This window comes from Ananas comosus, linkage group 19, assembly GCF_001540865.1.
Source record: "Ananas comosus cultivar F153 linkage group 19, ASM154086v1, whole genome shotgun sequence".
NCBI lineage: Eukaryota > Viridiplantae > Streptophyta > Magnoliopsida > Poales > Bromeliaceae > Ananas > Ananas comosus.
In genome coordinates this window covers 1,442,238-1,457,661 of record NC_033639.1, presented here as the reverse complement: position 1 = coordinate 1,457,661, position 15,424 = coordinate 1,442,238, and the positions used below count along the sequence as shown (strand labels likewise).

Sequence of the window (15,424 nt, the reverse complement as noted above, 5' to 3'; positions counted from 1 at the left end):
CGATTTCGAGCTCATTTCGAGCCGAACACGAGCTGGCTCGCGAACAGCGAGCTAAATTGCCACCCCTAGGTAGATCTAACGGTAAAAAATCAAATAGCATCAAATACTTAATCGCTATTGATAGTATTGTAGCCATTGATAGTATAGTAGGCGGACTGTATATATATACTTAGCACTAAACAATGCTTTGTAGTTTCCTCCCCCTTAAAATAAAAATAAGAAAGAAGAATCTATCCAATATCATTAAAGGGTGAACCCCTAACCCCTTTGCTGCGTTCTCCGTGATTTCGGGTCTCTCCCTTAACCCCTTTTCTGCGTTCTCCGCGATTTCGGACCTCCCGCACACAGTGCTCTCTCTGAGATGTGGGGCCCTACTCTCTCTTACCCTCTCTCATTTTCTCTCTCTGAGATGTGGGGCCCTATTATTCTTCGCACGCTATGGTATCCTACGATGCCACTCTCCCTTACCCTCTCTCCTTCTCAATGAACCCTAACCCTCTCTCCCTTTCTTTTCTCGCCGCCTCTGCAGATTTCCCGGGATTCCTCTGCCCCTCTCAACAAATCCTAGGTTCGCCTAGGGTTGGTACTCCGGCGCCGCCTCTACAGATTTCCCGGGATTCCTCTCCCTCTCTCAACAAACCCTAGGTTCGCCTAAGGTTGGTACTCCGGCGCATTTAATGCCGTCGCGGGAAAGTCCCTTCCCGGCTCCCCGAAACTCCCTTCCTCTCCCCCGTATCCCGCCGCCGTACGCCTGTATCTACCAAAGATCTGGCCATTTAATGCCGCCGCTTCGCCGGCTAGGGCTTCCTCCCCTGTCGTACGCCCTGCCTTGCCGGAGATCGGGGCATTTAATGACCCGTTTCTCCGGAGATGGTACGCCTGTATCTACCACAAATCTCTGCAATTAATGTTGCCATGACAGTGCGCCGCTCGGCTCCGGCGTGTTCTCTTACTGTCCTCGCTCTTCCTTGGCTTTGTTCTGGTACTGGTATGTATATATATACACCATTGAGAGGTAAGGTGCCATGTCCAATTGCTTCCGAACTTCCAACTCTTACCTGCCATCTGTATTACTCTTCTTTTTGTCACTGCTGCCTGTGGAAAGTAGGTCGGGCTCTCTGCAAGATCCTCTACTTACTTCTTATATTATGATGCTGCGTACCTATGTATATGTTTGAAATTCTTTTTGCTCAGATGCTTCAATGTCTGGTGGTGGTTTTCCATAGGGTTCCTGTTGCCCCCGCAATTCCAGATCTGATGCTTTTTTGCCTTGAGATTCTTTTCACCTGGGTCTTGCTTGGATTTCGAGTTTTGAAAAAAAAAACCTTCAGTTTCTTTGGTTTTTTTTTTGTTGTCGCCTTCGCGGATCTGATGATTTCTTGCCTTGCGATTTTTTTCAGTTGGGCTTTTCAGCTCTAAGCTTATTCTAATGATTTTGGCATTTCAGCTCTAAGCTGCCCGGTTGCTACAATTCTATTATTTTCTCTTCTCTAAGTTACCTGTTGGCTATTTTTGCTTTATGTATTGAATGCTTCTTTGTAGAACCAGCTTTCCATATCATGTATTACTTAAAAGATTTTGCTAGAACTAACTTTATACACCATGTATTACTTAAGAGAAGAGATTTAATGTATGGTCTCTTTTCTGCATCTATTGCTTATTCTAAGTATTGTTTTCGAGAAGTTGATGAGGTCAGGAGATACTTAGATTGTCGATATAATTACTTCTTTATCTGTTTTACTAATAAAGTTTAATTTACATATTTGTTTCTATCATTGACAAAGAATTCCTGCTCGGTCTATTTTTTAATTTTTATTTTTTTTACCATATGTGTCTTTTATCTTCGATTTTGCTGTTTTTCTCTCTTTTTTCATTTAAATGTTTCCCTGTTGCTTTCGGTGCTCCTTTAAGGGAGGCAATGATGATATGCTCTGTTGGATTTGCCCCCGCATGTTGCCTTTCCTACTGAATTTGGCCGCAATGGCATGGCATCAAATGAACTCATGGAATTTTCTGCAGCCAGCCTCTGTTATTGCGGATTTCCTAGACACACAATATTCAGCTTGCCTCTTTACCTAACGGAAAGAATAAAACTGATCCAGATTTATCTTACCCCTTTGCTTAGCATGGCATTGAATGATCTTATGGTATTTGTTGCAGCCTGCGGCTATTCTTTCAAATTTTCTATGCACACGGTGTTTATCTTGCCCCTTTACTTTAGGGGAAGAGTAAATATAATCTGTGTTTATCTTACCCCTTCACTTTAGGGGAAGAATGAAGCTGAGTCTCGCATTGATTTTTTGCTCTTTGTTTGTTTCGAATATTATTTTCTGGAATTGTCGTGCCCTTTTAACTGAGCATTGCATGAATTTGTTGTATTCTTATTCCGTTGTTTTTCTTCCTTCGCTCTGTATTTGCTTTCTTGGGTTTTTCCAATTTTCGCTTTGGTTTTCTTGCTTTGATACCTGAAACAACAATCCAAATGAAATACATATATATTTTTTCCTCTTCTTTCATTTCAGGAATAATTCTGTTTACTTTTTATATTCTCGGTTATTTACTTTCTCATCTTTTTTTTCGCAGATTTAATTTTGCCATACTCGCATCGGAACTCTGCTGTTCACCTCCAGATTCAGCAGGGCAGGCATATTGAGTAGGGAACTCATGTGAATCGTTTTAATCTGATATTATTCTACTTCTTTTTTTGCAGATTTTTTTCGGCATCGTCAAACTTTTGCTGCTCTACTGATAACTATAGGCACATAGCAAGCTATTTGTTTTATTCTTCTGTGTTTTTACTTCCTCCTTGGACAATGCAATTTTTAACTCAGTGTTCTTACTCGCAGATTACTGTGTTGGGCTTGCTGCTTGGAATAAGATTATATTTCTACCGTTCACCTTCAGTTGCTGGATACTTTGCTGTTCACTCCATTGCAAGACAGTTGGTAGTCCTTTTACTCTTACCGATGCAATAATATTCATCAGGTTCTTAAAGATAAATTAGATAGTAACTTCTGATGTGGAACAGCCAAGAAGAAAGCGCCTTAGGTAATTCTGCTATACTTATGATATATAGTGCACAAGTCTATATAATTTTTTCATACATTAACTTACAGGTTACAGAGATGGTGGCCAGGGCAGTAACAACATTGAATAAAATTTTTGGACCTTCTATATTATGACTTTACTATGCACTGTATTAATCCAGTGCAAATATATACATAGCAGTTGTTTTGTTATATCTTCGGACTTGAACTGATCTTTAATATTATAATATTTATGATATATATATATATATATATATATATTATATATATATATATATTATAATATGCTTGTTTATCATGTTACTATGTGTTTAGTGCAAATTTTACTGCCCGCCTGCGAAGCGCGAGTACTTAATAGTATTCTATCTAAAGATGCTCCTAATGCCGTCCCCGTATACTTCCAACTTACCAAAAAATTTTACAAAATTAAATAAATGAGGAAAAACCTAACACTGCACGTGGTGAAGATTCCAATTTCAACCAAGTTGAATACTTTAGTTGGGATAAATATAAAATATGTCTTTAAAATTTTAAAAATATCTTATTTATTCCTATAAATAAAAATATTTTCTGATTAAAAAAAACATAATTACTATATACCCTTATAAAATTTTCAATTCAGAAATTATTTAGTTTTGATGTAATAATTTATAAATATATATAATTTGAGATACATGCAATTGATCATAAGATAGATCCTAAAGCAAGTGGCAAAGGGCTTGGTGGTTGATACCCGAGACCCAAGTTCGAATTCTAGTTGATTCACATTTCCAGCTAAGTTTATTTTTAAAAAAAAAAAAAAAAAAAAAAAAAAAAACAACAGCTTTTGCATCTTTACACGAAATCGAGCCCTAAATATATAAAAATCTATTGCTAGTCCAAAAAAATGTTCAGAGATATATATAAGATATTTTTTAAGTTCCACGGGTATGTATGCAATTATCCTATTAAAAAAAGTAATCTTTCAAATATCTCCATTTTTTCTAGAGTTTACTAATCGAATTGAAGTTTAGAAGAGTACGTATTTTGATAATTTCAGAATAAATTAAAAAAATTTGAATTGTAATAAGAAATAAATAAGCAAAAGCCTTTTTTCTAATTTATTCCTAATTTAAAGATAAACTCGCATGGAGTTTATCTGAATTATGAATCATTTGGATTTGATTACTCAATCTTTTAAATTTTTTATTTTACTATCTAATATTTCAATTTATATGATTTGAGTCAGTAAAGTAAGTGACACTTTAACTTCAAAATTTGAATATCATTCTCGCAATTTTTACAAGTTTAATTAATATATTTTATGCAATTTTCGTAACTATAAGTTCAATAAAGTAAGTAATTAGCTTAAATTTTGGAGTCAAAATATTGTTGATTAATTCAAATCAAACAAAGTAAAATGTTGGATATTAAAATCAAATTTTTGAAAGATTAGATAGCCAAGTCCAATTGATATATAGTTAAGGTAAGTTCTGCACGTTTTTATCTTTTTTTTTATTAGTAAAAATATATCAAATTTATCTAAACTATGAATTATTTTGAATCGATTACTCAACCTTTTAAAATTAATTTTATTATCCGACCTTTCAATTTATTTGCTTTATATTAGTCAACGACGCTTTACTTTAAAATTTATAGATTTAGTTAGTATATTTTAAACAATTCTGATAACGATAAGTTTATTAAAATAAGGGAAAACTTCAAAAAACCCCGTGTGGTTTCGTAGTTTCTCACTTTGCCCCCTTGTGGTTTAAAATGTATCAACTTGCCCCCCTGTGGTTTCGTTTTTATCTTTTCGGTAGCTTTTTCGTTAATATTTCATTAAATTATATACAAAAAAACTTCAGATACCCATCTAGATTTATCAAATATTCACTTTAATACCCTTTAATTTTAACTTTATCACTGATTTAAGAAAAAAAATAATAAAATTAATAAGAAAAAGAGAAAAAAAAAAGAACCGCAGGAGGGCAAATTGATATATTTTAAACAACAGGGAAGCAAACTGAGAAACTACAAAACCACGGGGGGGTTTCTGAAGTTTTCCCTTAAAATAAGTAATTAGCTTAAATTTTGAAGTCGAAATGTCGTTAACTAACTCAAAATCAAATTGAAAGATTGGATAGTAAAATTAAAATTTTAATTCAGGTAAGTTCAATACGTTTTTACCTTTTATTTTATTAGTAAAATCGTGCAAAATTTTGCCATTTTATGATTTTTGTTTTTTTTTTTTTTGTGTAGAATTGCTATTAAATTGTTATACAGTAAGATACAGTATGTGACAAATCAAGGTCGTAAAGTATAAGTTCTGTGTATTTTTATCTTATAGGACGATAAATTTTTGAAAAAAGAAAAAAACTATATAATAGTAAAATAGTATATTTTACCTTTACAGAGTAATAAACTGCAAATAAAAATTATATATTTATTTTATTGCAAAAATCTAAAATGGTAGGACTAAAAAAATTGTATGAAATTTTAAAAATCCACCTCTTTGTCTCGAAAAAATTTTTCCAAAAAAATTTAATTTTAAAAAAGCTAAAATATCTTTTTGCAAATTTTACATCTGTCCCAAACTTTTAAATTGAGTTTAAGAGACAGATAAAACTATGAATATCCTAAATTTAAAGAATATTTAAATAGTTATGATTTTATATGATTAATTTAATGTAAATGATATATAATATAATATTAGTATGTATAAAAAGGGTTATTGTGGTAATTTTATTGATATAGTTGGATAATTTTTTATATTGAATCAATTTTAAAATATGTACCAAATACAAATATTCCCACCAAAAAAAAATCGATTGGAAAAATAAGATTTCAAAATAATTAATTTTCAATAAAAAATTTAAATTTTATGAACCAAACACGCCTTTACATAGCTCTTTAACTAAATTACATGAAACCCATTGCTTAGCACTTTGTCCAAAAAAATTTAAATTTAAAAATTTGAATTTGAAATACAATTCAAATAATTTCAAACATATATTTTAACTTTTACATTTGAACAAAAAGTCAAAAAAAAGTGGAATTCAAATTTTGAATTCCTTGTTCAAATACAAATTCGAAGAAAAAATTTTAATTTGGTATCCAAATTTAATAATAAATTTAAACTTTTTTTGACCTTATTTGAGAAAAGTAAAAAAGCGTCATTGACTATTTTGCATTGAAATTTTTTTTTTTTTTTTTTTTGTAGTAGTTGAGGCGTGACATAAAGTAAATATAAAGATAAAAAAATAAGAGGGTAAAAATGCATTGAAATCCTCAAATTTTTTTTTTTTATTTTTTTTTTATTTGAATGGTTTTGTTCGGTAAATTTAACAATTTTATTAAATCTAATACTCATCTATGTAAGTGAATGATTTAATAATTTAAAGTTGTAATAATTAATTATTAATGTATATTAGATCTATTAAGTTTTTAAAAATTATTAAGAATTTATGTGCCTTATTTATTTGAGAAAAAAATATACAAATACCCCTTGATTAAGATAAATTACAAGTTTATAAATCATTTTAATTTGACTTACTCAATCTTTAAAAATTTTAATTTTACTATCGAACCTTTCAATTTATTTGATCTGATCCAGTTAGAGATATTTTGATTTCAAAATTTGAATACGTTATTTATCTTTACATATTTAGTTAATATAATTCATGCCATTTTTTAATTATAAATTTATTAAAATAAATAAATAGCTTAAATTTTGAAGTCAACTTACGTTCGTGGACTTAAATCAAACAAACTAAAAAATTAGATAGTAAAATCAAAATTTTTAAATGTTGGGTAGTTAAATGAAAATGATTCATAGTTTGGCTAAATTTTATGCTTTTTTCACCTTAAAAAAAACTTTGTAGGAAGTGATATGCAAATTGATGGCTTTGTAGGGATACATATGCAATTAAGCGTTCCTTCGGGCAGCCCACCGGCCCTGCCCGCGGGCAGGTCTCCTCCATTTCCGTGGACGGAGAGAGAGAGAGATTTAGAGAGAGAGAGAGAGAGAGCGAAACCCTTCTCGGCGAAGCCAATCTCTGGTTGGTCGAATCCCCCGGCGAATTTATCACAACGTAAGCGCGAATCCACTTTTATTTCCCTCTAATCTCTCCATTTCGCGCTTAAAATTCCGATTTTCACTGTTTTTTCCAGTGCAAATCGAGCTCTTTTGCTCCAGGAATTGGTGCTTGGATCGCTCTAAAAGTGGGATTGGGAGATTTTTCGCCGAGGAGTTTTTTGGATCTGGGTATGTGTTATTTTGACTCATCTAATTTTTATTTTTATTTTTTATTTTACTGTGGTTGATGGGAATTTGGGTGAGCTAAAGTGGTGTTTGGTGTGTTTTATTTGTGCTCATTTTTGGGAACTAAATGGTTTTTTTTCTTTTTTTCGGGGGATTTTAAGCAAAACCCAGATGCCAATTTATGCTGAATGATCCACTCAAGGGGGGGTTTTGGTGATTAGTTTGTGATCACTGATTCAAAAAAAATCTTTTTTCAAGAGATAGAGTGATTGGAGGACGATGGTGAACTAAGTTGGATTTGGAGTGTTTATTTGTTCTTCTTTTTGGGAAGTAATAAATGGTTTTTTGGGTGGTTTTTAGCAAAACCCATGTGCTATTTTGTGCTAAATGATCCATTTAATTGCTGTTGCTGGGTTTTGATTTCTCCAAAGTTACCCCTTTTGGGGGAGTTTTGGTGATTGCCAATTTGAATGAGATAGGTTTGTGATCATTTGATTCATAAAAAGGTAGAAACTTACTTAGGAAATAGTAACAGGAGAGTGGTGGTGAATTTGCCACCACTTTCCATTTTTGATGAACTAAATATGGAGTTGAAAACTTATTGTGATTAGGTTTTTCCACAGCTGCTAGTTTTAGGTTCAAGTTTTCTGGAAATGGGTCTATCTTTGAAAATGATTCAATGGAAAGAAAACAAATCAAAGATGTTGATTCCTTTGACTTTGTTGGCGTTTTCATTAGTTATTATTAGCTAGTAAAGAGCAACATTACTATTCATGTTCTTTTGTATGGAGTAGTTCCCTTTGATTAGTCATGGTGCAAGTATTATGAAATCCTAGGCCTCTTTGTTTTGCTGCTTCTGGAGTTGAGCATGTTTGATAGTGGCTATGTTGCTATTCGGTGCTATAGTTTTTAGAGCGGCTTTAATGATTGAAATTTCCAATGATACTTAACTTAGCATAGCGTTGACATTCGATAACTATAACTTGTTGGGATCTTTGTTTTTCTTGTTATTTTGCTTGTTTGCAATAACTTAGGCTCATTTTATGTGAGCATTGAGCACCGGAACTTTTGCTCGGTTGATGAAACATCTAGTTTAGTTTGGTAACTTCGACCATGGTAAGAGGTGGTTTTGAAAGTTTTGGTCGCATGTTGTTCAGGAGAGGACACAAGTAAAATAAAGAAAAGAATTTTATGCCTGACGTCGCATGGTTTTGTTGTGTTCGAATGGTCAACCTCATTTGCTGTGGGATGAAGGCCGAGATGGGCCGAGTTTGAATTTTAAATTCTAGTTTCTAGAAGAAACTTGAAGTCAATGTCTCTGAAACCGAAGAAATCTCATTCTCTTGCTAATGATGAAAGAGTTTTTCCTCCCTTGAGGAGGGTTTTTGTCGTCTATCCATTCATGCGTGAATTAATGAGGATTGTGTCCATTTTTACTTAATAATAATGAGGTTGACTATTTTGATAAAAACTATCAAATCTACTCTACTTGTTTAGCTTGACATCATGGCCTTACTGATTGGATTTGAGGTGAGGATGACGATGTATTGACTGGTTGAGTTTTTTGAAGGTGAAGAGCTCTTGATTCGCCATCATTAATTGCCCTCTTCTTGTACCTTATTCAAATGCATTTAATTTAATTATAAAATGCATGATGCATGAACTTAAGAAGGAAAAATAAAATTTGATGATCGAAAAGACGTATATAAGATGCTGCATTGTTATAACTTGATTCAAAAGTAGTTGAAAAATTCTCACTACACATTAATGATGGAAAAAGTATTACCACTCTACCCATTTTAGCTCAGGTACATGGTTTGTCGTATCCTTGTTTTCTTTCTACCTATTCATTTATGGACGACGCTTTTATATCCAATGAGTCGCCACATGTGCTGTTGCAAACCTCTCAATAGATGCAGAATTTTCCCATGATTTGATCTATATCTCCTTGTTGTTATTGGAATGCATGATGTTGTACTAACACGTGCGTTTTCCTATTTTTGGCAGCTAATGACATACGTATCAAACAAAATCTACCTTCTATATTAACTCAAATTCCTCTTCTCGTCACTGGTAAGTTGGATTGAGAAGCGACAAAATGGGTCCGGATAGTGGAGGACACCACCCAAACAACGCTAGTATGGCCGCGAGGCAGCGGCTACGTTGGACGCATGATCTTCATGAACGCTTTGTCGAAGCTGTGACGCAGCTGGGTGGACCGGATAGTAAGTTCTTGTCATTGCAATTTGGCTACTTTAATCTGTTATTAATTTTTTTGGGGGGCACAATTTGGTTCATCAGATTTGTCTAAATGCTCGATCACTTATATTCTAACAACCTGTTGAATTTGGAACTTTCCTAGTACGGCAATATGTTCCATTTATTGAATATCGAATCAGTTCCTGTAGTTTATGTGGAGAGAGGTATTTATAGGGTCTTATATGGGAGTAATGTGGGACAAAAATAATATCATAAAAGAATGATATAGTTGCTGTGTCTCATGGTTAAAAAGAAAGCTTTTATAAGGAGATCTATGAGAATAAGATAAGGATTATGGTTAGGCTAATTTTACTTTTGGTCCTCAAATTATGAGGCGCATGGCACTTTGGTCCTTGAAGTCTAATTTCTTGAAATTTTTAACTCGAATTTTCTTCGCTGTTGCAATTAAGTCCTACAGTGCAATTTTGTTGGCTGAATGATGATGTATTGCTGATGTGGCAATAATGTGGCAGTTTAATTTTTCCCATGTTATCAACCATAATACTCTTAGATTGTTGCCACATCAACAACACGTCACCATTTAATCAAACCAAATGCACTATGGGACTTGCTTGCAACAATTAGAAAGTTTGAGCCAAAAATTAAAACAAATTAAAGTTCGAGGACCAAAGTGTCATGCATTTCATAGTTTGAGGACGAACAATGCAATTTAGCCTTATGGTTATTAATATGCGATCACTTGTTCACGAACCTATGAAGGGTAAACGGAGAATTTATATTTGAAAACTGCTAAGATGAACTATATTTTTATGACAAACTGATGATGGAGGAAAGGGGTCACTTAAAATGATTTTGGAAGGATCTAGGAAGATTAATTAGTGAATTACCGAAAGTAATTTGGATGTGTGTCATGAGAAAGGATTTGATTCATCTTTGAGAGCTGATTTCAGTACTTTGGTTTTTTGCATTTGGTCTCTCCGCTACTTTTTCCTCTGTAAATGCCAAGATCTTATGGATTGACTGTGAAGAGGACTTGAATAGAATATGGTGTATTGACTCGAAACTACATTGTTTGATATTTATGACATAATTACTTAATATTGGTTTTATTTATTTATTTATTTATTTTTTATATAAAGCCAACAAAACTTTGCTAAATCAATGCAATATAAGTTTCATTAAAGAATTTTCCAATCCATTGTCACAGATACTGTACAATTGCTTTTATTGTGCAGTTTTCTCTTCTTTTCTGCAGATAAAAGGACTTATGGCCTGTTTGGCCCTGCTGTAGGATATAATGCCTTTCGATGAAGTGCTGTACCTCTTCCTTTTAGAAGAAGTATATGATATATCCTGAACAACTTCTTCTGCAGCAAAATTAGAAGCACCAATTTTGGAGTTTCTGCTTTTCAGGCTCAAAATCTTATTTCTGCTTCTCACTGCAGCAGAGGCTTCAGATTTTCTCTTTGCCAAATGCTTTGTAGAGCGCTTCTTGTGAAAGCAGCAGTCGTAGGGCCAAGCAGGCCTTCGATGTCTCATTTAATCTTTTTGCAGTAAAGATTTGTAAAGCACATAAAGTTAGTTACCATATACCTTTTTGTCTCCTTTAAACAAGATCAGTTTGCAAGTGATCTGCATTGAAATAACTAGTTAGACCCAGAAGTCTTTCTCGATTTAGTTCGATCATTTACTGTTCGAAATATCATTAATTAGTTGGGTGGTCGGTTATAACCTTGTGTTTGAACATTTGTCAATCGCCAAATACTTTTGTTGTGACAGGAGCTACTCCTAAAGGAGTTCTTAGACTTATGGGTGTACCAGGACTAACCATATACCATGTCAAAAGTCACTTACAGGTAGCGGAATTTGCTTTCCATTTCTCACCAATTCATTTTTCCTCCTCCTTTCCTTTAGTTGTATTTCTTTTCTTTCTTCAGAAATATCGGCTGGCAAAATACATTCCCGAGTCGTCAGCTGATGGTAGGTATCTGCAAATCTTGGGCTTAAGTTATTTTTACGACTTACAATTGTAAAGAATTTTTCTTAATATAGACAGGGGCAAAGGGGTGAAGTAAGCAGCACTGTTGACTTACCTTGTTGGGTTTCCATTTATGTAGGTATGAAGACTGAGAAGAAAGATCCTGGTGATCTTCTTTCGGGACTGGAAAGCTCTTCGTAAGTGTAGAAGAGTTTTGTTGAATATGAAATATTAAAACACCATTTTCTGGTAGCTTAAGTTTTTCGAGATAGAACAATTTTTCACATAATTTATTACAGTATCAGAGCAAGAGATCTTGAGCTTGAGTCTCACTAGGTCCTTAGCCTTATTCAATTTTCTCCCATCTAATTTAGGTCCACGTCTTGGGCCTAGCGGAAGTCTTAAGCCCAAAAGTCGGGGGAGTATTGCATAGAAAATATTGAAGCGTCTTTTTCACATAATTTAATATGGTATGAGAGCAAGAGATCCTAAGTTTAGGTTTCACTGGTTCCTTAGTCTTAGTTAATTTCTTCCCATCTAATTCAGGTCCACATCTTGGCCCTATCGGAAAATCTTGAGCTCAGACGTTAGGGGGAGTGTTGAATATAAAATACTAAAACACCGTTTTCTGGCTGCTTATGCTTTTAGATATAAAATACTTTGTTTCACATAATTTAACAAGTTTCCTCATTTACCTCATTGGTATAGAAAGTAAACTGCTTAGATTCAATAACCTTATAGCTTTTTTTAGAAAGAAATTTTGGATCTACCGGATTACGTTGGTGAATTTTCATATTACACTTTTGCATCCTCGTAGTAATCTCCTTCCAGTAGCCATTGCCAAATTTAGTTCTTTCGCGCTCCTATTACTTTCACCTTTAGACACAGAACTAGTAAAATGTTAGGAAATACTGCATTTCCTTTTTCTTTTAATATTACTTTAAAATTTAACACAACAACTGCAAAGCTGATGCTCAAACTGTGCATTACATTTCACTTTGTACTTGTTATAATTAATATCTTGAACCTTGTCATGTGCTTTCAATCAAGTCCTATTTGAATGTCCATCAAGAAAACGATCCGACTTCAGACAGCCGACAGCTGACCTGATCTAAGCACCAAAAAAATTCGATTTTCAGGCGATTATTGCAACATCATTATGGCTTTGCCGATAGGTCTAAAAATTTGTCTAACTCAGGGTTTAATATCAATTCTTAGGATTCGTTCTTGTAATTACACGTACTTTATCCTCATTATGATAATTCATAAGAAATATTGCGGTTGTGGATATGGATATTCTCTTGCCTTCTTTTCATGTTATCCTTCATGTCTTATTTAGGCGATCACGGATCAACTCTCTCATCTCTTTATCGGTAACACATAAACTGTTCCTTCTTTTTTTCAGCGGAATGCAAATAACTGAGGCTCTTAAATTGCAAATGGAGGTGCAAAAGCGGCTACACGAACAGTTAGAGGTAAGTGAGATGTTATGCTTTACTTATTCCTTTTTATACTCGGCATAATATGCTTTTTAGCCACTATTCTTATAAATGGAACTGAATAGTCAAGGAAACTGTCCGAAAGAAGTACAAATTATAATTAAATCGTATGTTTGACGATTTCAATATCAGTTAACTGAAGAAACTTGTCTTGAGGTATTGATACATGATGATATCAAAGAAGATTAGATTGTTACATTGCACGTGGATAGGATTGGGCACAGCTGGTAAGCCCGTGCCGACCGTGCTGACATATAAAATAAGGAAAACTTCGAATACCACCCATGTGGTTTCGCGCTTTCTCACTTTAGTAACATGTGGTTTAATATGTATCACTTTAGTACCATGTGGTTTCGTTCTTCTCTTTCCGTTACCCCCTCCGTTAATTTTTCCGTTATATCAGTGATAAAGTTAAAACCATAGGGTACTAATTACTAAAGTAAAAATTCAATATAAACCATATGGTACTAAAGTGATTATTGAATAAACCATAGGTGGGGTATCTGAAGTTTTTTGCATATGATTTAACGGAGAGTTAATGGATGTGCTAACAGAAAGAAAAAAAATGAAACCACAGAGTACTAAAGTGATACACTTTAAATACAGGGTACTAAAGTGAAAAAGTGCGAAACCACGAGGGTAGTATTTGAAGTTTACCCTATAAAATAGGATGTGTGCCGAGGCTTGCCGTGCCAAGCTGTGCTGCTGGCACACCTGGCACACCCCGTGCCAGTGGCATGGCAATCCTTATCCTAATTACGAGAGTAGTGCATTTTGGAAGCCGCCTATGTGCTTCATTATCCAAACAAAATATGGACAAACCACATCTTTTCGCTTGCACCGTTCATGAAACCTGAAAAGTGGCCTGTTTCAGAATGTCTACTAAATTTCTACAAACTTTGATTTACTAACTAACCTTTCAATTCGTTCGATTTGAAATATTTGATTCTCTTCCATAATAGAAGCTGCATGCTTTCTCATGTGATTCAGTATTTCCATTAAAGCATGCGAATTAAAAGGTTTGGTGCGTAATTCATGTCAGTTCCAGGCCTTTTCGCCTTCATGGAATCCATGATTTCCACTATACCGAGTATTGGAAACTCTGATAATATGAGGTTTTCGGTGCATTCATTCTATCTGACAGGTACAAAGGCAGCTGCAGCTGAGAATAGAAGCCCAAGGCAAGTACCTCCAAAAGATCATCGAGGAGCAGCAGCGCCTCAGCGGCGTCCTGGCCGAGGGCCCCGGCCTGTCTCTCCCCAGCCCCCCAGCCTCGGGGGGCGACAACTTACCTGATCCCGACAAGACAGACCCCTCGACCCCGGCCCCGACCTCGGAGTCCCCATTCCAAGATAAAGCCCTACTCCAAGACGGCCTCTTGAAAAGCCAATTCTCTCATGATGACGACTCGTTCTCCTCCTTCCGAGAGCCGCTGACCCCCGACTCCACGTGCCACGCGGCCGGCTCCCCTTCTGCTAGTCCCGACCGCAACCCTACCCACGAAAGGGCGAGCAAGCGGCTGCGTGGGGCCATGGCCGCTGGGCACGGGAAGAACGAAGTGGTCCTCGCCCACCACATTCTTGAGTCGAGCTCGGGCTTGGATTTTCAGCAGCATTGTTCGGTGTTTCCTGCCGCCCGCGGCGGCAGCGGCGGCCGGTTCAGTTCGTCGAGCACCTCGTGATATCGATTTAGGATCAAGTGATGTATTATGATCTAATTGTTCACATGTTAGTACTCTTATTTGTAGAGACTAATTTGTTGTTGTTGCTGTTGTTGTTATTGTTGTTGTTGTTGTTGTTGATCTTTTTTTAGAGATGTTTAACTCTTTATGCAGAGTTTTAGGTGTTGTTGAGATGATTGTAATGTGATATATATATATATACACACACATCTGTTTAACCTCAGTTCACAAACTTTTCTAATTTTATTTTTTTATTGTTGTTTTTTGGGTAAAAATGTATGAAAACCCCCTCAATTATTGGCTATTCTCAAATATACAGTTTGATGCTATTGGCCATTGTGAAATGGGTTATAGTAGCTGATTTACCTAAACCTTGTTTTTTGTTTTTTTTGTTTAGTTGAATCAGTTTAATAACTTTAATTACTTTTTAATAATTAAAAGAGCTATTAAATTTGATAAATTTTTCAAAGTAATTAAGTATAGAAAAGTCACATAAACAAAAATGGAAGCTGAGGGTGTCTTAATCAAAAAATATATATATATATATATATTAGGGTCTATTTTCGTAGCGATTCAACCGGCCAGCAACAATAACTTGTTGAACCCAAACTACCTGCTCAAAATGTTTAAGCCCAATTATTATTATTAGTATCTAGGCCTCATATATTTTAATCAGCATCAATTTTTCATCCGATGTGGGACTATTAAGGCGTTATAAACTTCTCCTGTTTAGACCCTGACGTTCTCGTTAGATTC

At 34.7% G+C, this 15,424-nt stretch overlaps 1 protein-coding gene across 2 annotated transcripts; it reads left to right on the top strand.

Annotated features, from left to right (window-relative positions):
* On the top strand, nucleotides 6,969–14,891 carry LOC109725032 (myb family transcription factor PHL7-like). 2 transcript variants are annotated; one of them, XM_020254078.1, is made up of 8 exons: nucleotides 6,969–7,120; nucleotides 7,200–7,269; nucleotides 9,296–9,515; nucleotides 11,290–11,366; nucleotides 11,448–11,490; nucleotides 11,628–11,685; nucleotides 12,894–12,963; nucleotides 14,132–14,891. In XM_020254078.1, exons 3-8 carry the CDS (start codon nucleotides 9,389–9,391, stop codon nucleotides 14,666–14,668), a joined length of 912 nt encoding a protein of 303 aa, XP_020109667.1. In that variant the 5' UTR covers nucleotides 6,969–7,120; nucleotides 7,200–7,269; nucleotides 9,296–9,388; the 3' UTR covers nucleotides 14,669–14,891. The 2 variants fall into 2 exon arrangements, with proteins under 2 accessions (XP_020109667.1, XP_020109665.1); XM_020254076.1 differs by having other exon boundaries at nucleotides 7,200–7,293; nucleotides 9,298–9,515.